The 25,925-nt window shown below is 35.8% G+C and overlaps 1 protein-coding gene across 1 annotated transcript in view; it reads right to left on the reverse strand.

The window, feature by feature from the left end:
* NRK (Nik related kinase) overlaps positions 1-25,925 on the reverse strand; it is a 106,368-nt gene that overhangs the window by 41,843 nt on the left and 38,600 nt on the right. The window contains exons 3-11 of the mRNA XM_084789848.1: positions 15,619-15,675; positions 14,338-14,409; positions 10,322-10,444; positions 9,430-9,540; positions 7,808-7,898; positions 4,044-4,174; positions 1,701-1,755; positions 1,013-1,087; positions 280-343 (exon numbers count right to left, since the gene is read on the reverse strand). Of these exons, the coding sequence (XP_084645974.1) occupies positions 280-343; positions 1,013-1,087; positions 1,701-1,755; positions 4,044-4,174; positions 7,808-7,898; positions 9,430-9,540; positions 10,322-10,444; positions 14,338-14,409; positions 15,619-15,675 (779 nt within the window). The remainder of the gene's footprint in view (positions 1-279; positions 344-1,012; positions 1,088-1,700; positions 1,756-4,043; positions 4,175-7,807; positions 7,899-9,429; positions 9,541-10,321; positions 10,445-14,337; positions 14,410-15,618; positions 15,676-25,925) is intronic.

Here is a 25,925-nt window from a genome sequence, read left to right on the forward strand (position 1 = left end):
ATGGGTGCCATTGCTAGCCTCTCTTCATGGCTATCGAAGCAGCAGAAAGCGTCCATTAATGAAAACACTGTAGTATCCTCATCACATGTTATGGAAGATACTGTTGATTTCTAGCTAACCACCTATATCCTGATGAAAACTGACTATTTAGACATCCAAGTTAAGATACTGGATTACAGGAAATATTGTCCAATAAAAATGTTGAAACAAGAATGACCAAAGTAACAAAAACTTTGTTATAAAATACTAAGTCAATATATGTAAGAAATTTGTGTTTACCATCCACTGGATTTGACTTTGGGAGCAGCATCCTGGAGACTAACAAAAAGAGCTTCCAGAGGAGCTGTTAAGGGAAACAGATGAATTTAGGAAGGTCATAAAGGGTAACTGCAGAGCCCACTACTCATCCTATAGTCTCAGTGCTCACTCACATAGTTTCTTAAATATACACTAAGAGATGAACAGAAATAAGTAAACGTGTAATAACTAACAGTAAAATTTATTATAACAAAATCACTACATAAGTCAGTGTCTCCATTTCTGGGTCTAAAAAGATCAATAAAAATAGCTATTAGAAAAAAATGGTACAAAATGTTAAAAGTGCTTTATACAATATCCAGGGGGAATGCAAAAACAGAGAGGTATTTGGTCCAGATTAAAGTAAACTATCCTGGTGTACAGGAGGGCGGTTTGTTCATATGCTGCTTGGGGTCAAGCAGAAGAGTCACAAAAAAGTAGAGGCTAAGAAATACATCTCTTCCTCTTATGGCCTATGTTGTCATGGCGCTTGAAAGCTGCTATACATCTTCCAGCCGTGGTATAAAAGCCCCCCTCTCAGCCTCATATTGCTTAAGTCCCACCCGTAACCTAAGCACTAAAGAAGGCCCTAATATCCACAAGGTTCAATTTTCTATTCTTCAAGTGTCCTCTCCCTGGAAAGTTTTTCCTCTTTTCTGTTTTTCTGGGAGAGGCTGATGATGTATGAAAGATCAAAGGATGATAATTTTCTTACCTAAATCTTGGAAGTCACCATCTGATAACTGTGGTTTTGGAAAGCTATCCCCTCTGAGCTGACAATTATCATAACCTAGAAGATTGCCACAGTTAAATTGAGTACCGTTTTCATGCGGAGTTAATACTCAAGGCAATAAAGGATAGTGGTGAAAGAGAAATGTCTGACAGGGTGGCTATCTAGAGATGCTTATGATTAAAGCAATTTTCATTCTTTATCTAGGCAGTATATCCTATCTCCTTGTGAGTTCAGAATCTCCTGACCCTCACTCATCTTTCCAAAGAAGCTTGCAAATTGCAACCTCTAGGCAAAACTCTTGTGCCCTCCTACTATGAGTCTGCTCCTCGCTCTCTTTTCCTTCTACGCCTTAAAATCTTAAAGTAAAATTAATGCCAACTATCACAACCTGAATTAGAAGAGATGGACAGAGAAGTAGATATCAAAGGCTAAGATATGAGAAACTTAAAATAATAAGATATATAACATATGTTTACATATGGTTATTTTTTAGCAGAAGCATTTGATCATCACTGAAAACACTATCCATTATGGTTTGGTACATGGTATGTCACCGGTACAGCCAAACAGAAGCTTATGGCTAGGAGTGTTAGCATCATATTTCAGAAACAGATTTGTGACCTCCCGCAAACTTTGAAATAGAACAAATATTTCAAACATTTGTACTTACGAGGAGTCCCTTCAGCCATTTCAATAGCAGTAATCCCCATAGACCGCACGCCGCTCTAAAAGAGATAGCAAGAGACTGATTAAAACGGGAAATTAGTATTGAGACTGTCAAAGCCATTTTGGCTAGGGTAGGATATCATGCTAGAGCCATTTTGTGGGTTTTCTATAATGAAGCTTCCTTATAAACTGAAGTTACAAAAAGACATTATTTGAGTTTGTGACCAGCCAGCACCTCACTATGCCATAGGTTCCTATGGAATGATATGCCGTGAAAGGACAGTTCATCTTGTGTGCATTTCAATTAATGTTGAACAAAATATACAAAGTAATTTTTCATAAAGAAATCTTACTCTGATGATCTAAAACATGTCATATAGAGTAAGTGACTTAGTTCTGAGTATCTCAACTTCATTTAATTTAGAATGTTTTCTAATACCACCCACTTCATAGGATTGATATGCATGCATATGTACATATTCATATACATACTGCATATAACATAAATGTATTTAATAAACATATATATTTAATAATTTATGAGTTAAACAATATACAAATGATGGTACATATAAACTATATTTGTCAATGTAGTTTTATAAATTATTAGATACATATTTCAGTAGATCCTAGAATATAATAAATGGAGTCTAGAATCATTATGAAGCACTTATAAATTGTCTTTCCCATTATTAGCTGTAGTTGGTTTTCCAAAGTATGGAAATGGGGCTGGTGCAATGGTTCAGTGAATAAATACAGATGTCTTTACTGCCAAGGCTGCTAACATGCGCTCAGTCCTTGGGATCCACATTTTGAGAGGAGAATGGACCTCTGAAAGTTGTCCTTTGAACTCCACACACATGAATGCATGCAGGTACACCTGCACTGATAACATACTTAAATACATGGTAGCATTCAAAAAAGGAAAAAGGGCACCATACTAGAGACATACTTGCTAACCCTTTAAATAGTTTACTGTTTTTGGAGCCTCTATTTATAGATTTTAATTTTGCTTTTTAAGATACTGCAAGCTTAAGGTTTCTTTTAATTATTTTGAGATTACATAATAAAAACAAAGGGTTAAAGTACGTGGGAGACTGTAAAATATACAGAAAAACAGCACCATGCCTTGCAATAAATGAGCTAAAGACCTTTGTTCTCCTGGTCTTCTTAGCTCCCAATGTAGTGTTGAAAAATGCAATGGGCACTCAGTAAGTAATTACTTTACAGAACAAATGACGGACATTGGAGGAAATGGCACAGAGATGAAATGTAAACTGATCTATTGAGTCCCACATTCCGGAAAGAGAGATAACAGTGAATTGTTTGGAAGACTTATGATGTGACAAGTGAGGTTTTGTTTTTCTAGTTTTTAAGCACATGAGATTTGCTCCTCTGCTATCAACTTTTCAGAATATGTTTGCATACATATATGCACATACGTGCATTTCAAATAGAATTTTCAATAGAAGTGTTAATATACAGCACAGATTGTTGTTAATTTATCTATTCCATTGATTTTCTGTGGTTTTGGAGGTCAACCAAATGCTACGGATTTTCGTCAGTATGCCAAGTAATTAAATTATTTTCACTTTTGAACTTATAAGGATTGTTTGCTTTATATTAATTCTTTATGTATAAAACTTACGGCTTCACGAATGCTGGACCTTCTCCCACTGACCTGTATCATCACTCTTAATTGTGAGACAAAGCTGACCTTAAACTCATTTGGTAGCGCAGGCCTAATACTCCTGCCTTAGCTGCCCAAGTAATTGGGATTGCAGTCTTGAGGCCACAGTCGTGGCTTCATTTCAATGCGTTTGGAAATTCCTCTGTTCTTGGAAGTTAAATTTCCAAATGAAGCCATCTAATATATTTTTATAAAGAAGTTGCCAGCAACATGAACTAGATATTCCAGCCTGAACTTGAGAAAGTGCCAGTGCTCTACTTCGTCTTCATTCTTAGAAAACGGTGTTCTTATTCATATTATGAAACCACATATAGGAATGGAGGCTACTATTTCTGATTGTGTTTGTTTAAAAAGAAGATCTATTTTTCATCCGGTCATCATTAAAATAGATGTAGTTTGGGCTGGAGAGAGGCCTCTGAAGTTAAGAGCACTTGTTGCTTTGCAATGAGGATCAGGGTTCAGACTCTAGCACTCAGGATCACATGGCTGACAAGTAATTTTAACTCCAGCTACAGGGTATTCCATGCTGTTTTCTGTCCTCTGTGCACACTTGGAAACAAATCTGTGTATATACTCACACCGACACATGAGTAAAACAAATCTTCAAAATAAAGTAAGATAAGTTTGATTCGTCGCAGTCTCCAGGATCATACGCACCCTGTAATCATCAGAGCGTCTCGGGTTCGCGTCAGAATTAATCCCCTCAGGGGCCATCCAGTATGGTGTACCAATGAAGCTGTTTCTCCTTCCATTGATTCTGCTCACTTGGGCACTCACTCCAAAATCCACTACATATGTCAAAATAATTAATCGGGAACAGAAATCTCAATAAGTTATTGCTTTTACTTGGAAAGGCAATACAAAAGCCGCAGTGGATAACAAATTTTCTTTCTGGCCCAGAAAACTTTACCATGAAGTCTTCTCCAGGAATACTGGGAAATGAGCTTTAGCTGCTATTGATGTTGGAATGAGACCCAACAGTGCTGCTATAAATTTAATGTCAGTTTGGATAAATGTTTATGACGAATTTTAAAAATAAAGTTCCACTGGTTACTAAGATGTGGCATATGGCATAGGTAGAGTTTGCATCTACCACCAAGATGGAGGGGTGAATGGCACTGTATGCCACATCTTAGTACTGTCAATCCTGTTAACAGTTTGTTAGGAAGCCTTGGGCATGACATCAGAAACCCCAATCACATTGATAAGGCAAATTGAGCTTCCTGGGAGAAGGCAAATTACTATACAGGCCTTCTGAATCAGTTATAAATATTATCTGGCCTATCTATAGCTTAGCTTTATTCTTTAAAAGTTTAGCTTCTCATTCATCTGTGGGACTCATTGTAAGAAAATATTTTAGTAGAGTATCCTCAGAAACAGACAGAAAGAAGCTGAAGTAGACTGGAGTTATTAATTCCAAAAACAATAAGACAGCAATGAAATAGGAAGTAGGTTTTAAAATTTATAATGGTTTCTGGGAATCAGGGAGATGGCAGTCAAAGTAACTGAAAGGCTGCTTGAGTAATTTAGTTAAATGAAAGAAAAATGAAGTCAAATTAATAATAGTTTAAAGCAGCCTTTCAGAAAGCATCTAACAGAGAACGAAATGGCCAAGCTGCCCATCCGCTACGTCTGTGTAGGGGAACTAGATCCGACACATGTAAGGTCTTTGGTTGGTCGTTCAGTCTCTGTGAGCCCCCATGGACGCAGGTAAGTTTACTCAGGCTGCCTTAACAACGGGAGTAGGGGCTGTCTGTGACTCTGTTTCCTGCTTTTTATCTCTTTCCCCTGGCTGGGCTGCCTTGTCTGGCCTCTACGGAAGAAGATGCGCTTAGTCCAGCTGCAACTGAGTGGGTTGGTACCCCTTGGGGGCCTCCCCTTCTGAGAAGAAGGAGAGAGAGAAATGGGGAGAAAGGTAGGTGTGAGGGAGGGACTTGGAGGAGAGGAGGAAGGGGCCTGGAATCAGGCTGTAAAGTGATTAAATAAATAACATTTAAAAAGAAGAAGAAGAAGAAGAAGAAGAAGAAGAAGAAGAAGAAGAAGAAGAAGAAGAAGAAGAAGAAGAAGAAGAAGAAGAAGAAGAAGAAGAAGAAGAAGAAGCCAGACGATTTTCTTTTCCCACAAGTTTGAAAATCACTGTAGTGGTTGATGTGGTTGATTTACTAAGGTTTGGAAGAGGTCACCTGTACAAACACCTGCACCTGGTAATTGTGGAGACAATAAAATTGCCTTTTGATAATCTCTCTGTCTCCGTCTCGATCTCTTACTCCTTCTTTTTCATTCAACTAATAGTTTATTTTTGAGATCCCCTGTCCTACCTAATAACTACATATTTTATCTGTATTTCTGTCCTATCTAATAACTACATATTTTATCTGTATTTCTGCATTTATCTACACATTGAAGAAATTATCCTCCCCAAATCAACTTCAAATTCCTCTCTCTGCTTATTTCGTCATTATCTTGTACCATCTACTTCTTTCTTCATTTTAAAAACTAAAAAAACTAACATGTCTCACAATTATTCACAGTAACCAAAAGTGAGTGCCATCCAGGAGTCTACAAACACACGATGAGTGAGTATCAGGACCCCTCAGTCCACAGTGACCAGCAAACCCTGAGCTCTGTGGGCAAAATGGAGGCCTCCCTTTGTTGGTGAGGCTTCTTCACCTCTGCTAGTACATCCTGGCCACCCACACCTTCTACCTGAGGAATGTCTTAGCCCTTAGGGAAAGGTCTAATTTCCTTTCTCCACAAGATAAGGACCTATTCAGCAAGCAACTGGGATTCCTGGAATGCCTCTGCATGTAAATTAGGCATCTCAGTACGTTAGACCTCCAGCAAATGGCATCTGCCTACCCTAGATATCTCTACACCCTCCCCAAAATTCCAGATAACCCTGTTCACCCAGAATAAAAATGATCTGCTTCCACGAAAAAATAAAAAGAGGAGCAAATATTCCAAATATTTTTGAAGCTCATTGGTTGCTGTAAACTCTCATTATCAAGACTTTTTAAAAAAAGTTTATTTTTACATAATAGCTCAACATTGTCACTCTAATAGCCAGCTTAAAGAGCGAAGACATACCTATGAATGCCATAAACTGGTAGATCCCATACATGCAAGGGAAGCCAATGGGTAAAATCCAGAAATACAAGTGTTAAAAAGGCAAAGAAAAGTGTATGATTAAACATAGAGTTGGAAACACAACAATGAAGCTGCGTGTGGTGGTGTGTGCTTTTAATCTCAGCACTGGGAGGCAGAGGCAGGCAGATCTTAGAGTTCAAGTCCAGGACAGCTGGGACTACACAGATAGATGGTTTCAATACAGCAGCAGCAGCAGCAACAAACACCTCAAAACAGAACTCAACGGTGGAGTAATTTAATGATCCAAGGAACAGATTATGGTCATTATTATCATTTTACACTGTCTTTCCTGCTGTCACACTTCCTTTGGTTATCATTAAAATTGCCTTCTAAAGTATTCTGCTCATTTCTATTGCTTAAAGTATGTTTTCTGATAAATCTAAATGAAAATGTGTAAGGATTATGTGTCAAATAAGCTTGATTCAATTCTAAGCTAACACTACAAGGTTTTACCTCATGAATAAAGTACATTAACATTAGTGAATGGACTTTAAAACAGATGTTTAAGTTACTTTGTACTTGCAATTTCTGTTTCATATTATAAACATTTGGTGTTATCAGCAACTTGAGTCAAGCGTATGAATATAGGGTACACATAGCTTGAGAGTAGAATATCCCTTTCATATATCTGAGTGTGACATCTATATAATTTTTATGTGCTTCCAGGTAATTTCTTAAAATTATATTGATAGTTTTGTAGCTTATGCATTCAAGACATGGCATATTTTCTAAAAACTACTGTTGTTTCAAGAACATGTAATAATGTCCTTATTTTTTCAAATATTCAATAAAAGTATTTTTTAGTTAATGACTCTCTATTCTGGTTCTGCTTATTTAGCAAGAAAATTCGAAATTCAGAATTTGTTTTAAATATTACTGAAACATCACATCTGATTAATACAACGTCAAGGAATAAATGCAAATAAGCAATTTTTTGTTTAAGTAATTGAAAGCTATTTCATATTCTTCAAAATATGGCTCTGTTATGTGCACAAAAAATTTTTAAATGTGTAATACCTACCACGATTCAATCACTGAAATATGTATGACAACTATCCCTAACATTGTATAAAGCAAGAAGTGACCAAAAAGCAAAACTTCCATTATAATTAAAGTTGTTTTTCTATCATTTCAAAGAAATGATTGGACATGTCCCTTTTTTTTTTTTTTTACTTTTGTGCCATCTCCCTGACAAACAAAGTTTCAAGAAAATCCAAATAAATATATTATCTTAGCTTTCTGTCTCTTCTTACATGTCACAAGGATGAACTTACCTAGTTTCACTTCAGCGTTATGAGTCAGCAGCACATTCTGACCTCTGATGTCCTGGTGGATCACCTGGTGCGCATGAAGGTGAGCTAATCCCTGTACATACATACATAGTTTAAAAGTCAAGGAAGTATAAAGATATGTAGGTTTTCAGTTTTCTGGTAGTGCTTTAAGTCCTTTTGGGGAAAAAAAGCTTTAGTTTAAGAAAAATGGCTCACTTTTTTTTTTTTACACAAAATTCTTTAGGCTGGAATTACTACATCCAGTTCCCAGAAATACTACTTTTGGCTATAAGGAAAGGAAAATATATCTGAATACTCATGAAAGAAAAAGAACTCCCAAAAAGTAATATTTATATAGATTGGGAAACTTTATCCTCCTTTATAGCCCCTATATTTCTGACTACGCATGACAGTAGAGACCCAGGCATCTTAACTATTAACTATTTTGTTCTATTTCTTATCCAAACATTTGTTTAGTTCAAAGTGTCTTCTGGTGAGGTCTGTAGACCTAGAATCTGAAGGAATATGGAAATTCCTTTTAAAGTGTGTACAATGTGTGTTGCCTTAACCACGTTGGCTGCAGCCCATTCACCACAGAGAACCCCATGACATGGCATGCAATACTGGCCTTCACTAGGATCATGCCAGACACCAGTCGGACATTAGGAATACATTTATTGAGCTTTTACTCTGTGCTAGACATTGTGTTAAATGTTTAGATAGCCATTACTAAGCTGTCATAGAATCACTTTGGGGAATATGCTCCGCTCCTCTATGAAGGTAAGAAAAATGAGACCTGAGAAAAATCAAGAAATTGACTAATGGCCGCACAAATAGTATGTGATGAGCTAAATTCCAAATGCAGTGTGTGATTTGGACTCTTAGAGCATTTCTGTTGTTCCTACAAATGCATTCAAACAAAATAAGAAGAATGGCTTTCCACTGATGTTGGAGGTACTCTTAGTTTATTAGTATCTTTTTGGATGACTCTAATAACTTAAGTATTGGACACCAATCGAAATTTGGCTGATCTAGAAGGTCATTGATTTCATCCAATTAGATGTTAGAAGTAAAGAAAAATGTGGGGCTATATTCAAAAAAGATACCCACCCTTTTAATGGCTGCAGAGCCATTAAAACAGATTATGGTCATTATTATCATTTTACACTGTCTTTCCTGATGTCACACTTTCTTTCAGTATCATATTTGCCTTCTAAAGTATTCTGCTCATTTCTATTGCTTAAAGTATGTTTTCTGATAAATCTAAATGAAAATGTGTAAGGATTATGTGTCAAATAAGTTTGATTCAATTCTAAGCTAACACTACAAGGTTTTACCTCATGAATAAAGTACATTCATGACCTTTCCTAACTAGTGCTCATCTTAATATCCTGCTACACTGAACATTATAGCTAAGCCATGCTGTGATTCCCATGACCTGCTGTACAGAGTAGTGAAAAATCTCGCAGAGAGCCAGCCGTTCAAGGCTTTGAGCTGAGCATTTTGGTCTTTTAGGTTTCCTTATCCATAGGCTGTGTCTAGAATTCTTGGGTATACACGGTAAGGTTATATATTTAGAGCTAGGTTTGCTTGAGATCAGAGACAAAGATTATCTGATTACTCACCTGAAGGATTTCTCGACAGATATAAGCAATCCAGCCTTCTTTTAAACTCTGCTTTCTTGTCACCCTCACTATATCAGTGACTGACCCTGCTGCATACAACTCCATCACCATCTGTGGAGGATCCAGAAAAGCATACAGTATTTTAAAAATTTCCAGTAGTGGAATAAGAATTTGTGAAAGTAGGTAAACCAGCAAACACATTTGAACGCTTCATTAGCAGGTGGGATCAGAACTAATCCTGGACTCATAGCTCTCATATTGAGTTTGGGATATTTAGAAGGACAGTCATGCACGCTTATGTAAAAAGCATGAACAAATGTCCTTTCCAATAAGTTTGTGAGGAAGAGAAGCCTGAATGATGATTGGAGTGGAAAAGAAAGGAACGAATATTTGAGAGACCAGTTTGCCTGCATATAGAAAGTCTTAAAAGAATTTACAGCTCATTGATATTAGGGCTAGAATGACTGAGTGAACAGAGTGCTAATATACCTTGTAATGGGACTCAGTAGACCTAATAACTTTTCATATTGTATGAAAGGTAACTTTCCTAATATTTTATGAAAACACAGTATACACATAAACATCAAATAAGTAACCATTAGAGCGGTGAAACAATATTTAATAAAGTCTCAACTATCATTGTCAGAGAAGAAAGAATTTATAGCTCCCTGGACATTTGAGAAAAACAGAGTTAATGTGAACATCTGGAAATGCAGTGATTCTAAGATTCCAAGATGTTCTTCAGCTAGCAGCATCGGTATGTACTTACGGAAAAGTGAACCTCAGCTCTTCACGATTTGACTTTTTTTTTAAATGGAATATGAGCAAAGCAAAAACACAAACAAAAAATACAAAACAAAAAAACCCAAAACAAACAAACAAAAAACCATACCCAAAGCTGGTATCTCTGGCCAGGGGGACTCAGACTGAAAAATGCACCATAGAAGGACAGGACGGTTTTGTGGGAAGAGTACTTCCTCAGCCGACTCACAGTCCTGAGATCCTCTTCCTCATCCTATGGAGGAAAGGCAGGCAACAAAGCTGTAAGCTGTGCAGGTCAGAGACAATTAGTCTCCAAAGTAGAATATATTCACAAAGGAAAAATCTTTTTTAAAAAATAAATTTTATTAATGTATTCACATTACATCTCAATGGTTATCCCATCCCTTGTATCCTCCCATTCCTCCCTCCATCCTGCTATCCCCTTACTCCCCTCCCCTATGACTGTGACTGTGGGGGGGGGAACTTCCTCCCCTTTATATGCTCATAGGATATCAAGTCTCTTCTTGGTAGCCTGCTATCCTTCCTCTGAGTGCCACCAGGCCTCCCAATCCAGGGGACGTGGTCAAATACAGACTTAACAGTTAACAGAAATTTTTGATAAAATTTTAATTTAGGAGCAGGAAGAAAGAGGAAACTAAAGATCTCTTAATTCGAAGTTCTTAAAATGTGACCCTACAAGAGCAGCACTGGAACTTGAGAAAGTATTCAGTAAATGCTGTACATTTCATTGAGATACAATTCACATACTGTATACTTCAGTCACTTAAAATATGACTCCCTATTGTTTTAATGACATAGTATATATTAATATCACCACAGTCAATCAAAGAACGTATTTCCTTTAAAATGAAGCCCTATAAACTTTGGTTCATAACCTATCCCCAATTCTACTACACTCATCCTAGTTTTGATAAACCACTGATTTACATTCTATCCAAAGTACATAAATGGAAATTTTATAATATTTCCAGACTAGCTATTTCTGAGGTTTGTGCATGAAATGCTCACTCAGTATTTCATTTATTTTGGTTTACAATCAATCAAATGATTTCTATGTTCTGGATAAAGTGAATAATGTTTCTATGAGCACTCATGTCAAATTTCTCTCTTTCTTTTTTTCTGGTTTTTTAGAGACAGGGTTTCTCCGTGTAGCCTTGGCTGTCCTGGACTCGCTTTGTAGACCAGGCTGGCCTCAAACTCATTGAGATCTGCCTGCCTCTGCCTCCCAAGTACTGGGATTAAAGGCATGCACCATCACTCCTGGCTCATGTCAAATTTCTTAATGTGTATGTTTTCATTTCATTCTGATGATTCTAGTGTATTCAATATTTTGATGAAATGCCAAGCTCATTTTCAACAGCAGCTGCATCACTTTGCATTGCCAGTTTAACTTAGATAGGAAGTTTTGAGTGCTCCATATTCACCAGTAGTTGTAACTGTTCCTTGAGAGTGAAGTGATAATATAATGTGGTTTTGATTTATACCACCCTGGTAAGAAATAGTTTCACATTATATCAATTTGTTATTGGCAAGTGTGTGTGTGTGTGTGTGTGTATAATCAAAAATTCTTTGCATGTTTGAAATTGGTTTGTCTTTTCATTTTATAGCTGTAAGTTTTTAGTTTCTTTCTTTTATCTTTTTTTTTTTTTTTTTTTTTTTTAGATATTCTAGACACAAGTTCTTTATCATAGTGTGGACTTATAGTATTTTCACCTACTGTGTGAGTTTCCCTAATCTTTCATGTTTTCTTTGGGGCACTTACTTTTGATAAATTACAAGTTATTATTGTTCTATTGTTAGTCCTTTGGTTTCATATCTAAGTACTCATGATCAAATTAAAGTCACAAATATTTTGCTTTATGTTATTTCTTATTCTACAGTTTTACTTCTTATATTTAGACAATCTATTTTTAGTCAGTTTTTTCTTGTACATTTATAGTAGGGAAATGTTTTGATAAGTCCTTAAGACATTTTAAAGGCATAGGTTCATTCGATATTAACCTTTTAAAGTAAGTTTATAATAAAATTTTGTTTTCCTAATCACAAGTCATATATCATGTCTAGGTAGTAAAACAAGTAATGATCTACTCTCACTGATTCTCTCTTCAGACTCTTGCTCAAAAGTTGTGGTACACATTTTGTGAGAGTTGTGCATGCAAATAAAGTAGCTACAGACTGAAGTGCTAAATACACAGTACATATATGTAACATATGATACATACAATCGCTACAGATATGCATATGTGGAATTTATTCTAATATAAACAAGTGCATATTTGTCTTTCTGAATCTCTACCAATACATGAAACACTTCAATCTATAGCAATGGTTACTCATATTCATTTTATGGCAGCATAAAATTATAAAGAATGGATATACGGGTCTGATGCTTAGGAGATGGGGCCAGATGCTGAAGTACTCTTTTTAAGAATGATCTATTTATTGATAACTGAATCCACCTGATCAGATGAGATCACTGATGTGAAAAGCATAGTTTAAAGAGACAACTCTATCCAAAGATAATTTTACCTTAGCCAGAAAGGAGAACCTACTCAGAGTTTTAGTGTATCTCTCTTTTTACCACTGATTCCCCATAGTAGAAAAACCACTTACTCTCCTTGAGGTTCCATTTACTTCAAAGATATAGTAAAAGACAGGATCACTTTCCTATCTTCATAGAAAATCTATGTATGTTCAGCTAACACACTTTATAGCCAAAATAGTCAAGCTGACTTAAGAGATGCTAACCGATTAGCTAGTCAAGATGTTCCTTTACTAAAACATAATCACAGAATTCAAAATACATGACTAAAAAAAAAAAAAAACTTCCAAGAATGGGTTTCCCACATAAATGTAAACTCTCCCAAAACAAATAAATGAAGATCAGATATGTTTGGAAAGCATTAGTGTGTTTGCCACTCTCAATTAACGGGAAGTTGAGCTTGTAAGAAACACACAAGTACATAATATACGTCAGGCCAAGTGGGTAATTTAAAACTCTCACACATCTCCTAGTAATATGATGCTACACTGTTTCCTGGCTCAGCGCCAGTTGATTCCAGACTGCCCTGAATACCCTGCTTTTTGTCAAGAGGCAGTTCAAGGATGCCAGAATTCCCTTTGTAAATTCACCAATGATACAATCAAACAATCAAAATCCCCTTTTTATATGTAATGAATACAACAAAAAATTTGGAGACTTAAAACTTTTTGTCAATATAAACTTTAGAGAAAAGCAAAATTGACTAAGTAATTTCATTTTATTTTTATTGCATGGTGTGTGCGTGTGTGCCTGTGTGTGTGTGTGTGTGTGTGTGTGTGTGTGTGTGTGTGTGTGTATTTGATCTTCTAGAGATGGTTATAGCCGCTTCCTCTAAATATGTTTATACTGTTATGACACATCATAAACTAAAAGAAGCCTGCTGTGTAATAGATAAATCATGAAATGGTTATTTTTAATGTATATAACACTGTAGTTATTAAAGTATAATGGCTGAAAATATCTGAACTTCATTTATTTGGCTGCAGGAGAGAAAACTGGGAAAGTTGTATCAATGAGATCTCAAAAATTCTGCAAGGCTAAAATGTTCCATACGCTTTCCTGTGTTTATATATTGTGGACAATCATATGAAGAGTGTTCGGATATGAACGCTGTTGGCTTTCAATTATTAGTTTTGCAATGCAAAAAGCTGCCATAATTTGGCTCAAATACAATGATGTCTGTGATCACCATAGCTGGACAATAACGATTTGTTCTAAAGAAAGTGTGCACCATATAAAATACTTTGCTAAGCCCAATTTTAGGGAAAAATTCTTGGTACAGTCAACTCTTTCTTGATTGCTAGTCAACATGAGTATTTTCACTCTGTATACATACAATACTCATTTTTCCCCTGCAGCCAATAATTTACTATGCAAAGGAAGATTTATTTTAGGCCCTCTCCTTTGACAGATGCTCAAGTATCACAAGAAAACCTATATGAATAGTAGGAGATATACATGTTATCATTTCTAGCATGACCATTTTTAGAGGGAGACCATATAGAGATAATGCAAAGGATGAACTGAAAGCTAAAATTAATGTAGAGACTATGGAGATGCTAATGAAGACGTTTAATACTCACGCTGTATCTCCATCCAACAGACTTTGGGCATTTATTCACTCTCACACGTCTTCCTATTCCAGGCAAAGGAGTCTGAGAAAAAGAAAGAGAAACAAGAAAAATATTATTTGACTTACTGGTACACTCTTACAATTATTTATGCTGAGTATTCTGTGCTACTTCAGCAGTAAATTGTAGATGCATTTTCTTCCTTCCTTCCTTCCCTTCCACTAACAGTACTAATCTAAAAATTCAATTTCTTATTTGACATGCGTAAACTGGACACCAACTTTATCTTACTAGATGTAACTGGCACATTAACGGGAAATTTTATACTAGTGAAGTGTTATTTTTCTCTTACAAATAGTAAATATTAAATATCTATAGTTCTAACATGATTTTTAAATATTTAAAGATTCTGTATGTTTTTAGAGCTCCTAAGTTAAAACAAGGAAATAACCATTTTATAGAATCTTACGAAGAAAGGTGGGTTATTTGGAAGCTGTCTTTATAAAACCATAAAGTCCCTAAATCCCCCTGAATCTCACACTGACAACATTTGACATTTCCTGGCTAAACAAAAGTACTTGACTTTCTTCACTAACTGCAAAGTAACAGTTCACTGTAGGGTACAGTGGTTGCATAAAGCTACAGAGTCTCTGAAATCATTTTCTTTTGGAATACAATGACATTTTAAAAATCTCTTAACTTCTGTTATGTTTTCTGTTAATATTATCCAAAAAAACTGAGAAGAGGGCAGAAATAAGTTCTTCATAAATTCTTTGACAACAGATTATAAACTGTGACACAATTTTATGTTAGCAGGAATTTGCCAATTAAATTGTCTCTCTTGCTTATCTGTCAAAAAGTATATTTTCAAATGTACATTTCTGACAACTTCTTCACTTCTACCTGTCACTGGGAATCTAATGGCCTCAATTCTTAGAAGAAATTATTGGAGGAAAAATGTGATAGAGAAGAGCAATATTAACACAATATTAAAGGAAATATCTTTAATAGTTTCAATAATAGATAAGCAAGTGGAATTCGAGAGGAAGATAAATATTTTCCCTATTGGTTTATAATATCTAATCTTTGCAATTTTATGAGTGAAACATTTTAAATTTGAAATACAGCAAACCAGTAAGTATAATACATTAATAACTGTGATAACTATAATTATTCCAAATCAACTCACTAATTCATAAAATCATGATTTCAAAACAATGCTTTTGGAGTTGTTCATCCCATGTATACGGTATATTAAATGCACAGAATACAGGGAAGACACAGTCTGATTACCTTCCGGACATTCATCACTTTAATAGCCATGAATGAACCAGTCTTTTCATGGAGTTCCTGAAATAAAGGAAATTGATAAAGAAATGACAAATGTTTGCTATTTACCCAGATACCAAGAAATTTAAAAAGTAGAATGCATTATAGTTAAATAAAGCCCAGGACATGGTATGTTATAAAATATGTATATGTGTTTAGAGCAAATGTAACTATGTTGTTAACATTTAAATAAATCCAAAGGACGTCGTCAAAAATAAAACAAGTGTTATAAGTATCTTAGATTCATGTGCTTATATTAAGCTGTAGACATAATCAATCATATAAAGTTATTGTTTATTCAATGTAATTAATAATCTTGATTTGTGTTCCACCAAAGACTCCAAAGAAAAAGCGCAATTTTTCATTTGAAGATAACAGAAATGAAGACATTTTACTCTACATTTTTTGACCTACATCTATGTGGTACTGTGCAAAAATAGCTTCCTATTGAATTTCTTTATATATACATTCTGATCATATGTAAGAACAATGCATAATTAATTCAACAGACTCAACTTTTTAGTATGATTTGAATCATAGGAACCACAAAACTTATGAAATAATTTCCAGAAGATTTACTTTCTTAGTGGAATCACAATAATTTCTAATAATATCATTTTAGCCTAAATGCAAATAACAGATTTATAATAATATTGTTATGAATTTTTGTTTTTCTTAAATTACAGCTTATTCTGTGGCAGCTAATTTTCAAAAATATTTAATTCTATAATAATAGAAAAATTCCTCTCCAGTGTTACAATGAGTAAGTTAAGTCAAATGCCTTATATGATAGCTCTCTAGCAGAAAATTATTCTTGGATTATGCTAGGTTGAACAGTATTCTTACAAATTTCAAGTTCACCTTGTACTCCAGATTGTGATCTTATTTGGTCATATCTGCATTTCTCTGTAGGCACAACGAACTACAATTTTCCTTTCTTTGATTGTAAAAGGGTTAATCGTGGGTCAAACTGCTATTCTGTTTATGTTACTATTCCATGCAATATAAAGCAATGAGCACACTGGAAAAGATACTAATCAAACATAACCTGCAAAATCTGAACGCCATCACTACCATATTTGTGAGCACACATTAGTGAGGTAATTGAATGTCATTAAGTGCTAGTACTCATGGGCTAAAGAATCAGTTTTTTAATATCTTCTCAACCAGTGATATGGACGCTCATTTCAAATTTGCACAGCTTTGTTGTAGGCCAATTATCTCCTAACGTCGAGTTTCAAGAAGTTACTCAGTATTCCTAAAGGAAAAGTGGCATCTTAGAATCATGTAATAAGTTAAGACACAACTATTACAAGCTTTCCTAGATGGCTGGTATATACAAAAATGCATAGTTATAAATTGCTACTATTAAGCCATTTCAGAGTCCTCCCATGTACACTATTTTTTCCTTCATTAATTTATTAACTATACATCCTGGTAGGAATTTCCCCTCTCTCCTCTCCTCCCAGTCTCTCCCTCTCACTTCCCTTATTCTACCCCTATGTTCCCCCTTTCTTCTCAGAGAAAGGGAGACCACCCATGGTTATCAACCTGCCTTGGCATATCAATTAGAACTAGGTGCAGCTTCTTCTATTGAGGCTAGACATGGCAGCCCACTTATGGGAAAGGGATCCAGAGGTAGGCAATAGAGTCAGAAGCAGCCCCTGCTCCTGTTGTTAGAGGTCCCACACAAGGACTAAGCTATACATCTGTTACATATGGTACCCTGATATTTTTAACATGTATTATGAAATAATTTTAAACTTAGACAATAGTTTCAAAAATAGTGCAGAGTCCCTATGTATACATATTACATGACCATGGTATATAACAATAAATAATATTGGCATGGTATTATTTTAAGCTATTTTACAGTTTGTTTATGATTTTAGTGGTCAGCCATTTTGTATAATGTACCTCAGCTTATGTTTGCTGATGCTTTCTTGTAATTACTCTGAGGTTGCTCACTTGCAGGGAAAGACCAAATTAATGAAAGGTCCTTTCATCACAAATATCACATACAATTTAACAATTATGATGTATTGACGTTGCCCACTTAATGTCAGACCTGTGGACTTCCTCCATTATCAAGTCCTTGTCGTACTGTAATTATTTTGGGAGTGACTGACATTAGTTTTGAAGAAGCATACTGTTATACTTCACTAGCTAGTTAGAGAAACTAGAAGGCACCTTTCAGAAATAAACTGATTGTTCAGTAGTGCCATCTTGTGGTTTGTTGATTATGTGCAGGCTGCTTTCTGATAAGGGCTGAAGGCTCTGCTAATAGAATAATGTGTAATGTGGGTTTTAGTGTGGCCTTTTCTTTTTCACATACAATTTGTGTTTTGTGCAAAATTAAGGTGAATTTTTCTGTAATTACATGTAGACATGTAGAAAGTACTAAGAAGTAGATAGGTTTTGTGCTCTAATGTAATTAGAACTATCACGGGTGCTACTGAATACTGAAAGGCCGAAAACTATAAATTGGATTTTGCTGTTCACTTTTCTTATAGAAATATCAGCACTATACAGAAACTACTGCTTACACTGGAGTAATACTATCTCTTAGAATATAAAATACTCAAAAAGTACAAGAAAGATAAACTGCCTGGAGTCACACATTTCAAGATGTATATACCTATAACAGTTAGGGAAAGAAAATTCAAAGACTTGTTACTGATATAGTTTTGAATCTCTAATTGAATTGGTTAAAGGGTTCAAAACAGTGAATAGACACTAGCATCAAAAGACATAAATAATGCCTAAATAACCGTCCTAACAAATTACAATGCCTTCACAATTAAAATTTTTTCTATTCACAGACCTATTTGAAATAACTCAGGAGAAAACATAAATCCCACAATGTGGTAATTTCAACTTCGCAAAGATTTGTGTTCTTTTTTTTTAAGTGGAAGGAAAAAACTTTTATTATGAAATAATAAGTATCTTTATGTGTAAGTATAGATGCTTTCAGAAACAACAAGCAACAACAGAGTACTGAGTCATTATAAGAATATAAATACTATGTATCATCTATTATATATCCTTAAATTCAAGTCTTTGATGTAGGTGAAGACCCGATAGTTTAGTTCTACAATTAGGTTTAGTTGTTGAGGGGTTAAGATATTTTTAGGTCTAGATGGATGTTTTAAGTTGATAATGATGAGATATGGTAGATATTGATTTACATTCAGAATTTTAGCCTCGCCAAGGTAAGAAAGATGTTTTCTTCAAGGCTGCCAAATACAAATAGCCAAAACACTATGAATGTAATATTTATATAATTGCTGATTGTTTTGTGGTCCTTCTTGCTGTATGTAATTTATTGTATATGTGAATACTATGAATGTATATGTAAAAATTTTAGTAAGAAAGATCCAAACCTGTTGATATATTTAAACTGTTATGTAAATTTAAGATTTGTGTTCTTAATTAATTTAGGTACTCAAAGAAACAGCATTATTTGGTTTGCTTCCTCCAGGAAAAGCAGAATTTATTACTGTTCTGTTGGTTTTCACTAGCTTTAAAATTAGCACCAGCATTTTGAATGTATCTTATTCACAGAAAAATGCCACATACCTCGAAGTTTAATACTGATCACATACAAACATATATAATGTACACTTATGTAAATGCACATAATAATTCTTTAATTGAAGACTGAACCTCATTATGCAGAAAAAAGAAGGGGAGCTCATGAACACAATGTGGAGGGCTACAAGAAGCCCTGCACTACTACTTAGTAGCCAGCCCCCTTCAATTACTTGGGGAAGTGCTCTGAACATAATAAAGCAAGGCTACCTTAAACATTGAGGGTCCAGAAGCAACGGTAACTGACATAACTACAGAAGAAATGCATGCATTACCACCTGACACTTACTTTAGCCTTCCCAGCATCTAACTGACCAAGAAGTCTGAGCCCATGTTTCCTTTCTGTTGGCACAGAGCTTTTCAATACGTCTTCCCTATGGCTTTGGGGTTGTTCAGGTGAAGATGAATGTCTCTTCAAGTTATTTGCTGATTTCCATTAGAATACTTGGGACACCTTCACGAAAGAGGTACACATGTCCAGTGGAACATGAACATGGCACATTATTTGAAAAGACTGGGGATTAAATGGTGGCCTTAAACAGGCAGATGTCACAGGCAAGTGCTACCAAGAACACTCAACCACTAAACACAGAAATATTAGGAAATGGGGGAATGACCATGCAGCAGAAAAAGGAAAACAGAATGCCAGAGCACCTGCTTTAGTGCTATCAGAGATACTGTGGAAAAAAAGAAAATCTTGCTGAAAAGGAAAGAGAAGACAAGACATCACCAAGAAATATGCCATTAGCTGTGTACTTTATGACTGGCTTTTGTTAGCTAATAGTCTGATGCAAACCTCAAAATTTGTAAGGCACTGAAAAAATCAGCATTGAATTGCAGTAATGATCAATTTCTTGGGGATTATACATTTTAAACCATAACAAATGATTTAAAATAGCAGTTGTGACAGCTGTGTTTGTAAAATCCATCATTCTGCAACAGTTAATTACTATGCTTCCCCCTAGAAAGAATATAGGATAGTTCTTGATGGCCTTGTAATTTTCATTAGGCAATTTTTTATATCATGTAGTTAAAGAAATTGTTGTGGAAAAATTGCCTTTTCTTCAGCCATTCATTCAGAGTCTCTCCAAGTCATTTATTTTGCTTTTAGTTGGCAAACTGAAACCACATAATCTCCTCGGCATTCTTTCTTTTCAATTGGCTTTGTGGTGGAGAAAGACCACTCGGCTACTCGCGACACTCATGTCCAGTCTACGACTGTGTGGCTTGCTTCTCAGTCACATGGTTTTGTCCTTCATCATTCATTTCGGGCCCTAGCAAAAGATCCAACTGATCCTTGAAGTCCCATTCCCCCCGGCCCTACCCCGGACAGCCATAAGAAGTATCTAGGAGTACTTGTGGATACAACTTGCCTAACAGAATAGTTTCTAACAACAGATTGATACAGAAATATAAAACCAAGTGACTGATTGAAGACTTCCAAAGGTTAGCAAGTTATAGCCCTCCCATTCACTGTCCTTTCAGACTGGTAATAAGGGCACTGTTTCTTACATGGATGTCTTCTCATGTTGCTTTCCTTCTTCTCCTTCCATCATCACAAACCAGCTCAAGAAACCCACAATAGCAGATGTGTTCAGACTAATCAGGGCTTGCTGGTGTGATTAAAATCGGGAATGATACAGTGAGGAGAGAGGGTGAGAACTGAGGACATATATGATAATACCAATCACTCTCCAAGAAGGAAGTGTAGTGTATTGGGAAAGAAAGAAGAATTTATGGGCTTCAAGTTTGGATTTTCTTAAAGTAAGTTTTAAGAAACTCAGATATGCATATATTAGATAGATGATAATTAATACATGACAAAATTATCAAGTCTCACCTGTGTTCACTCCCACACAGCCTACTCTACTGAATAAACACACACTGTGATCATTCCATTAGATTGAAGAGCTGCCAAAGAGCATTCTGCACGATCTATTACTCAACATTTGCATGAACATCTCATTGCTACAGAGGTTTTTGACAGTCATGTGTATCAGGATTGGAGAAGTCCTCCTAGGCACGATCTCGTTCTCTCCTTTCCTCCTTCCCACACCCTCTTGAAGAAAACACTTGAAGAATAGGCAGATACAAGTAACTGTGGCTACAAGCAGATGTAGCCTGAAACTGAAGAAGTGCTATTTTAACCTTGGGGCCTTCGGATTTAAGGCTTTTATAATCAATCAAACTACTACAACTTTCACAGCAAGGTAAAGCGTGAGGATAAAAGAGAGTCCTCCTTCTGTTAAGAATGCTAACCGATTGTTTTAAGAAACGATAAATATTGCTCATCAAACAGTTGTTACTTACAGGCCACTACAAATATATGTCATATCATCGCATAAAATAAGGGTAAGTTTGCACTCAAGTTACTTAAGTCAACGAGATCTAAGTTATATTTCTTGTGCCTGAGACCTCATACATTCCTTTTACCTGATGAGTCATTTACCTAGCCATCTACCACTAGATGACAGCTATCTAAAAGGAATTTTCATTTTTATTTAGGTTTAGGGTTATAGGCATTCAGCAAATGTGTGCAAGGCTAAACCACCTTAATCACACTATGATTCTGAGAAGGAAGAAGATGGGCCGAGGGATGGTCAGGACACATAATTTTATGCCATACAAATTAAGAGAAACTTTAGAGAGGTTGTAATGCCTAATGAGCCCTATAATACGCTGAGCTTTCCAGACAACGCCTGTTGAAAGCTGCAGTGTTGCACGGTACTCCAGGAACCCAAAAGCATTAATTATTGGTAGGTGAATTTCCCTTCTTCAACCCTGTAATCATCTCTTGTGGTTCCACTGTGAGGCCACTCACAGTTCCATGCAATTCTCTTCGGTAAGAAAGCCTCAAGGCTAGGAAAGATATGTGGTCGTCCATGTCAGGGGGCAGGGGCCTATTAAGTAAGCAGTGCCAAGGCTCTTGGTCCGTCAGGTGTCCTGGACCAATGCTCACCCATGCTACTACATTGACACCCTCACTAAATATCTGCAACATATACATTTTGTGGATCTATCAACTTCAGAGGAATCAAGTATGGAGAGCGCCAAGTATTTTATTTCTTTCTTTCACAGCAAGCCATCCAATTACACAAAACTTGGCTAGCTGAAGTGAATGGATTCATACTGAACCAGGTTTTGTATGTAAAAAGCTACAGAAGCACAAGACTAGCCAGACAGACTAATGTTTTTCCTCTTCCAAAAATCTGGGACAGTCATGGTCATGCTTACTAGAGCTGTGAAAGAGTCGGAAGAGCGCCTTCGTGGTTTCAGTGGCTTTGTAGCTTAGGATCTGCCCTGTAATTTGAGGCAGTTATGTGTGCTTATACAGCAGCTTCAACTGACTTTTATTACCCTTGTTATTACTCCTGCAGGGAAAAATAGGTCAAAATATGAAGTAACATCATTTGCAAATGGAGCTGCTCTCTCTGACACTACAGCACTCAAAACAGCAAATTGCAGAAAATGGACAATAAAGTTCAAAATTCTTGGCCAGAAATATATGGATAGTGGCTAGTAGGTAACTAAGAGGTGCCCTCAATAGACTGCTCCATGATAAGCCAGGTCTAGAGGTAACAAAAAATACAATACCACTGAAGTTCACTCTTACAAGTAGGTGGCATCATAAAACCTTCAGTGCTGGCCATTAATACACATTTCAAGCCATAGCCTGTGGAGATGAAAAGCTAGCTCAGAGGCTAAGAACACTAGCTGCTCCTTCAGAGGACCTGAGTGTGGCTTCTAGCACTCGTTTCAGGTGGCTGACAATCGTCTGTAACTCTAGCTCCAGTGAACTAACTATTGGCATCTGTATATTACATGGCATACACACACCTGTGTGCTTGTGTGTGCACGGACGCGTGCATGCACGCACACACACACCTTAAAAATTGTCGCAGTCTATGATCTAGAATGTCATACGATAAGGAAAACTATCTATGGCATACATGAGACTAGGGCCCACACTGTCTTAAATCTACAGAGCGCAATTTGAAGCATCAGCATTTAAAGTACAGTGAAAACATGATAAATTAAGAGATAACTACATCGCTCTCTGTGTGTATGCTTTTTAGCCCAAGACAATGTTTTTTCCTTAGAAGTACCATACTTCACAAAAATAAGATGGAATTTAGGTACCAGAAGCCACTTTTTCCACATCTCTTCTGTTAGTATTTTTTCTCATTGTCACAGACTTGTTACTTTTTTTTTTTTTAACTAAGATATGTTTGGATTCAAGCATGGGACAGTATGTCAGGGCATGGGCAAGGGCAAAGAAACAAATCTTTTATAAGCAAACAGGTTCTAGCACAGAATGGATAATGCTTCACCACAATGTCACAATGTTTTAATATAAACTGCTTTCTTTATGCAATGCATGAATCAGTTAACACTCACGCAAAATGTATTCCATCTGTTCTGACAGATGTGAGGGGCAGTGTCTCCAATTCTATCAAGCAGCATAACTAGTGAGAGAGAAGCATTGGAACAGCTGGGTGATGGGTGAGGAGAGGGGCGCAACAACCAGAAGGAACAGCCCTGCATTTAAATCTATCCACCCGAAAGGAGCTTCTTACTTAACTCTCCCAGGTCTACCAATAGAGGTTTAAGCACAAAAGCACTGGGTATGAATCTAAAGTGTACAGGGTGTTTATGACTTCAAAAAAAAAAAAAAAGGTTTCATCTGAGGCATGGAACATATTTTATTTAAGGGTACCCATAACAAGAAAATCACTGAGGAAAAGTTTATTAAATTTATTAAGGCAATCTGGAAAAGTAAGGTAATTTGAGAGATTAAAACTGTCATCTAAAGGAGACATGCATTTATATAAAAATAGTCTTGAAATAAAAGTATCATGGGAACACGTAGAGCACAACTTTGCTTTGTTCAACAATTTAGCTTTTTTCTTTCCTACTTCAAACTGTTTCATAATTCTTCCTACTGTACTTCCACTGCTAATCCCCAAATTTGCTAATTCACACAGCCAGTGACAGGATTAACAACAGATCCAAAGCACAGTCCAAGAATCCTTTTCTATTCTGGTGTTGTATTTTTAGTCTTTAAAATTGCCTCTGTATTTTTTTTTAAGTATTGGTATTACCTTTAAACTACACAGCAAGCCAGATAGGTAATGTATAATCTAATGGTGCCAAAATTTGAATAAAACCATTTTTACAAGTAGATTAAGAAAAGTAAAAGTAAGTAAATTATAATAACTGATTTAGTAATACTTTATCCAGGCCTTTTGCAAATATTTCTGAGTTATGCTGTGAATTTGTTATTATTTGATTGATATGCATTAAATGTCACAAACAAAAAGCAATATTGGATTACATAAGCATCTCAGGTAAAGTGCTTTTGAGTCTATATTCAAGTAGTCATTTGCCTCCAAATTATAGACACAGGCATGTGTTTCATTACTGAATACATCATAAAGATTTTGTTGCATTTTATCATTGCCTTCTAAATATTACTGAATTTAACCAGAGTGTGTTCTGTACAATATGGAGTCCATAAAATGTAATATTTTCTTTATACTTAAGCACATAATCTGGTTTTCAAATTTTCTCTTATGTGCCTGAAAATAATGGTTATTCTTTACGTGGTAGCAGAATACATCACAGTTCAGAGATCACATGTCCTAATTGTATCCTTAGCAATGTTTCCAACTTCATCTATAAAAATTCAGAGATGGAAGTCAAAGACTTTCATTGTAATGCTGGATATACTGCATTAGTATCTCCTTGTAACTTTACTAATTTAACGACCCTTATTTTAGGACATACTCTCCATTCTTTTGCAAGCAAACAAGTTTTTATATATTAATGTTTGAGCAATAAACATTAAATGTATCTACAATTTAAGCCTCTTATTGCTTACAGAAATACATGTGAACCAAGAAAGTAAATCCACTTGAGACTTCACAATAGAGGTAAAATCCCACCATCAAAATACCTTCTGAGTTTTTCTTTTTAAAAAAATAAATGCACTTGACTGTCATTGTTATAAAGCTGAAACACTTAGAATACTCACAAAGCTAAGAATTCTTTGAGACTATTTTTTTGGGGAAAATATGACTAGTGTTTTTTTTTCATGGATTTCCCCCCCCCCCCCCCCCGTGTGCAATGCCATAGATTTTGCCACAGGCATTCTGATAAGGCTGCAAGCCCAATTAATTTTCCTCCTTAAACAAATCTTCACCAGATACAGAAATGGAGCTAGAGCCTTACAAAGAAAGGTGGTAAAGTTAGGGTGGATAATTTTACTTCAGTACTCTGATTATTTTTTATTAATATACCAAACCCATTAGATTCTGGGACAAATTACAGCTTTCACACAAACTGCAATGCATCAAGGTTCACCACTTGTGTGAGCTTAAGCATTCGCTGCACACCTTAAGAGCTACTGGAACATGCTGCAGTATTTCTACTTCAAGGGGACAATTTAAAACAAACAACCAAACAAACTAACTCTCCATCTGGGATTTAACATGGAAGTATTTTGTCTCCAAGGGTCTCTGTTGGCATTAGAGTCATTGTCAGCACTGCAGTTTGGAGCTTGGTCTTCCTGTCATGTACTGTGTACCTTTATTTAATTGTGAACTATGACAAGTTGAAGGACATCTACATCCTTCATGGGGAAATAGCTGAAAAAACGGAGCTCAGGGGCCTCCTTAATG

Source organism: Acomys minous (genome assembly GCF_964271855.1).
Source record: "Acomys minous genome assembly, chromosome: 7".
In the NCBI taxonomy this organism is placed as follows: domain Eukaryota; kingdom Metazoa; phylum Chordata; class Mammalia; order Rodentia; family Muridae; genus Acomys; species Acomys minous.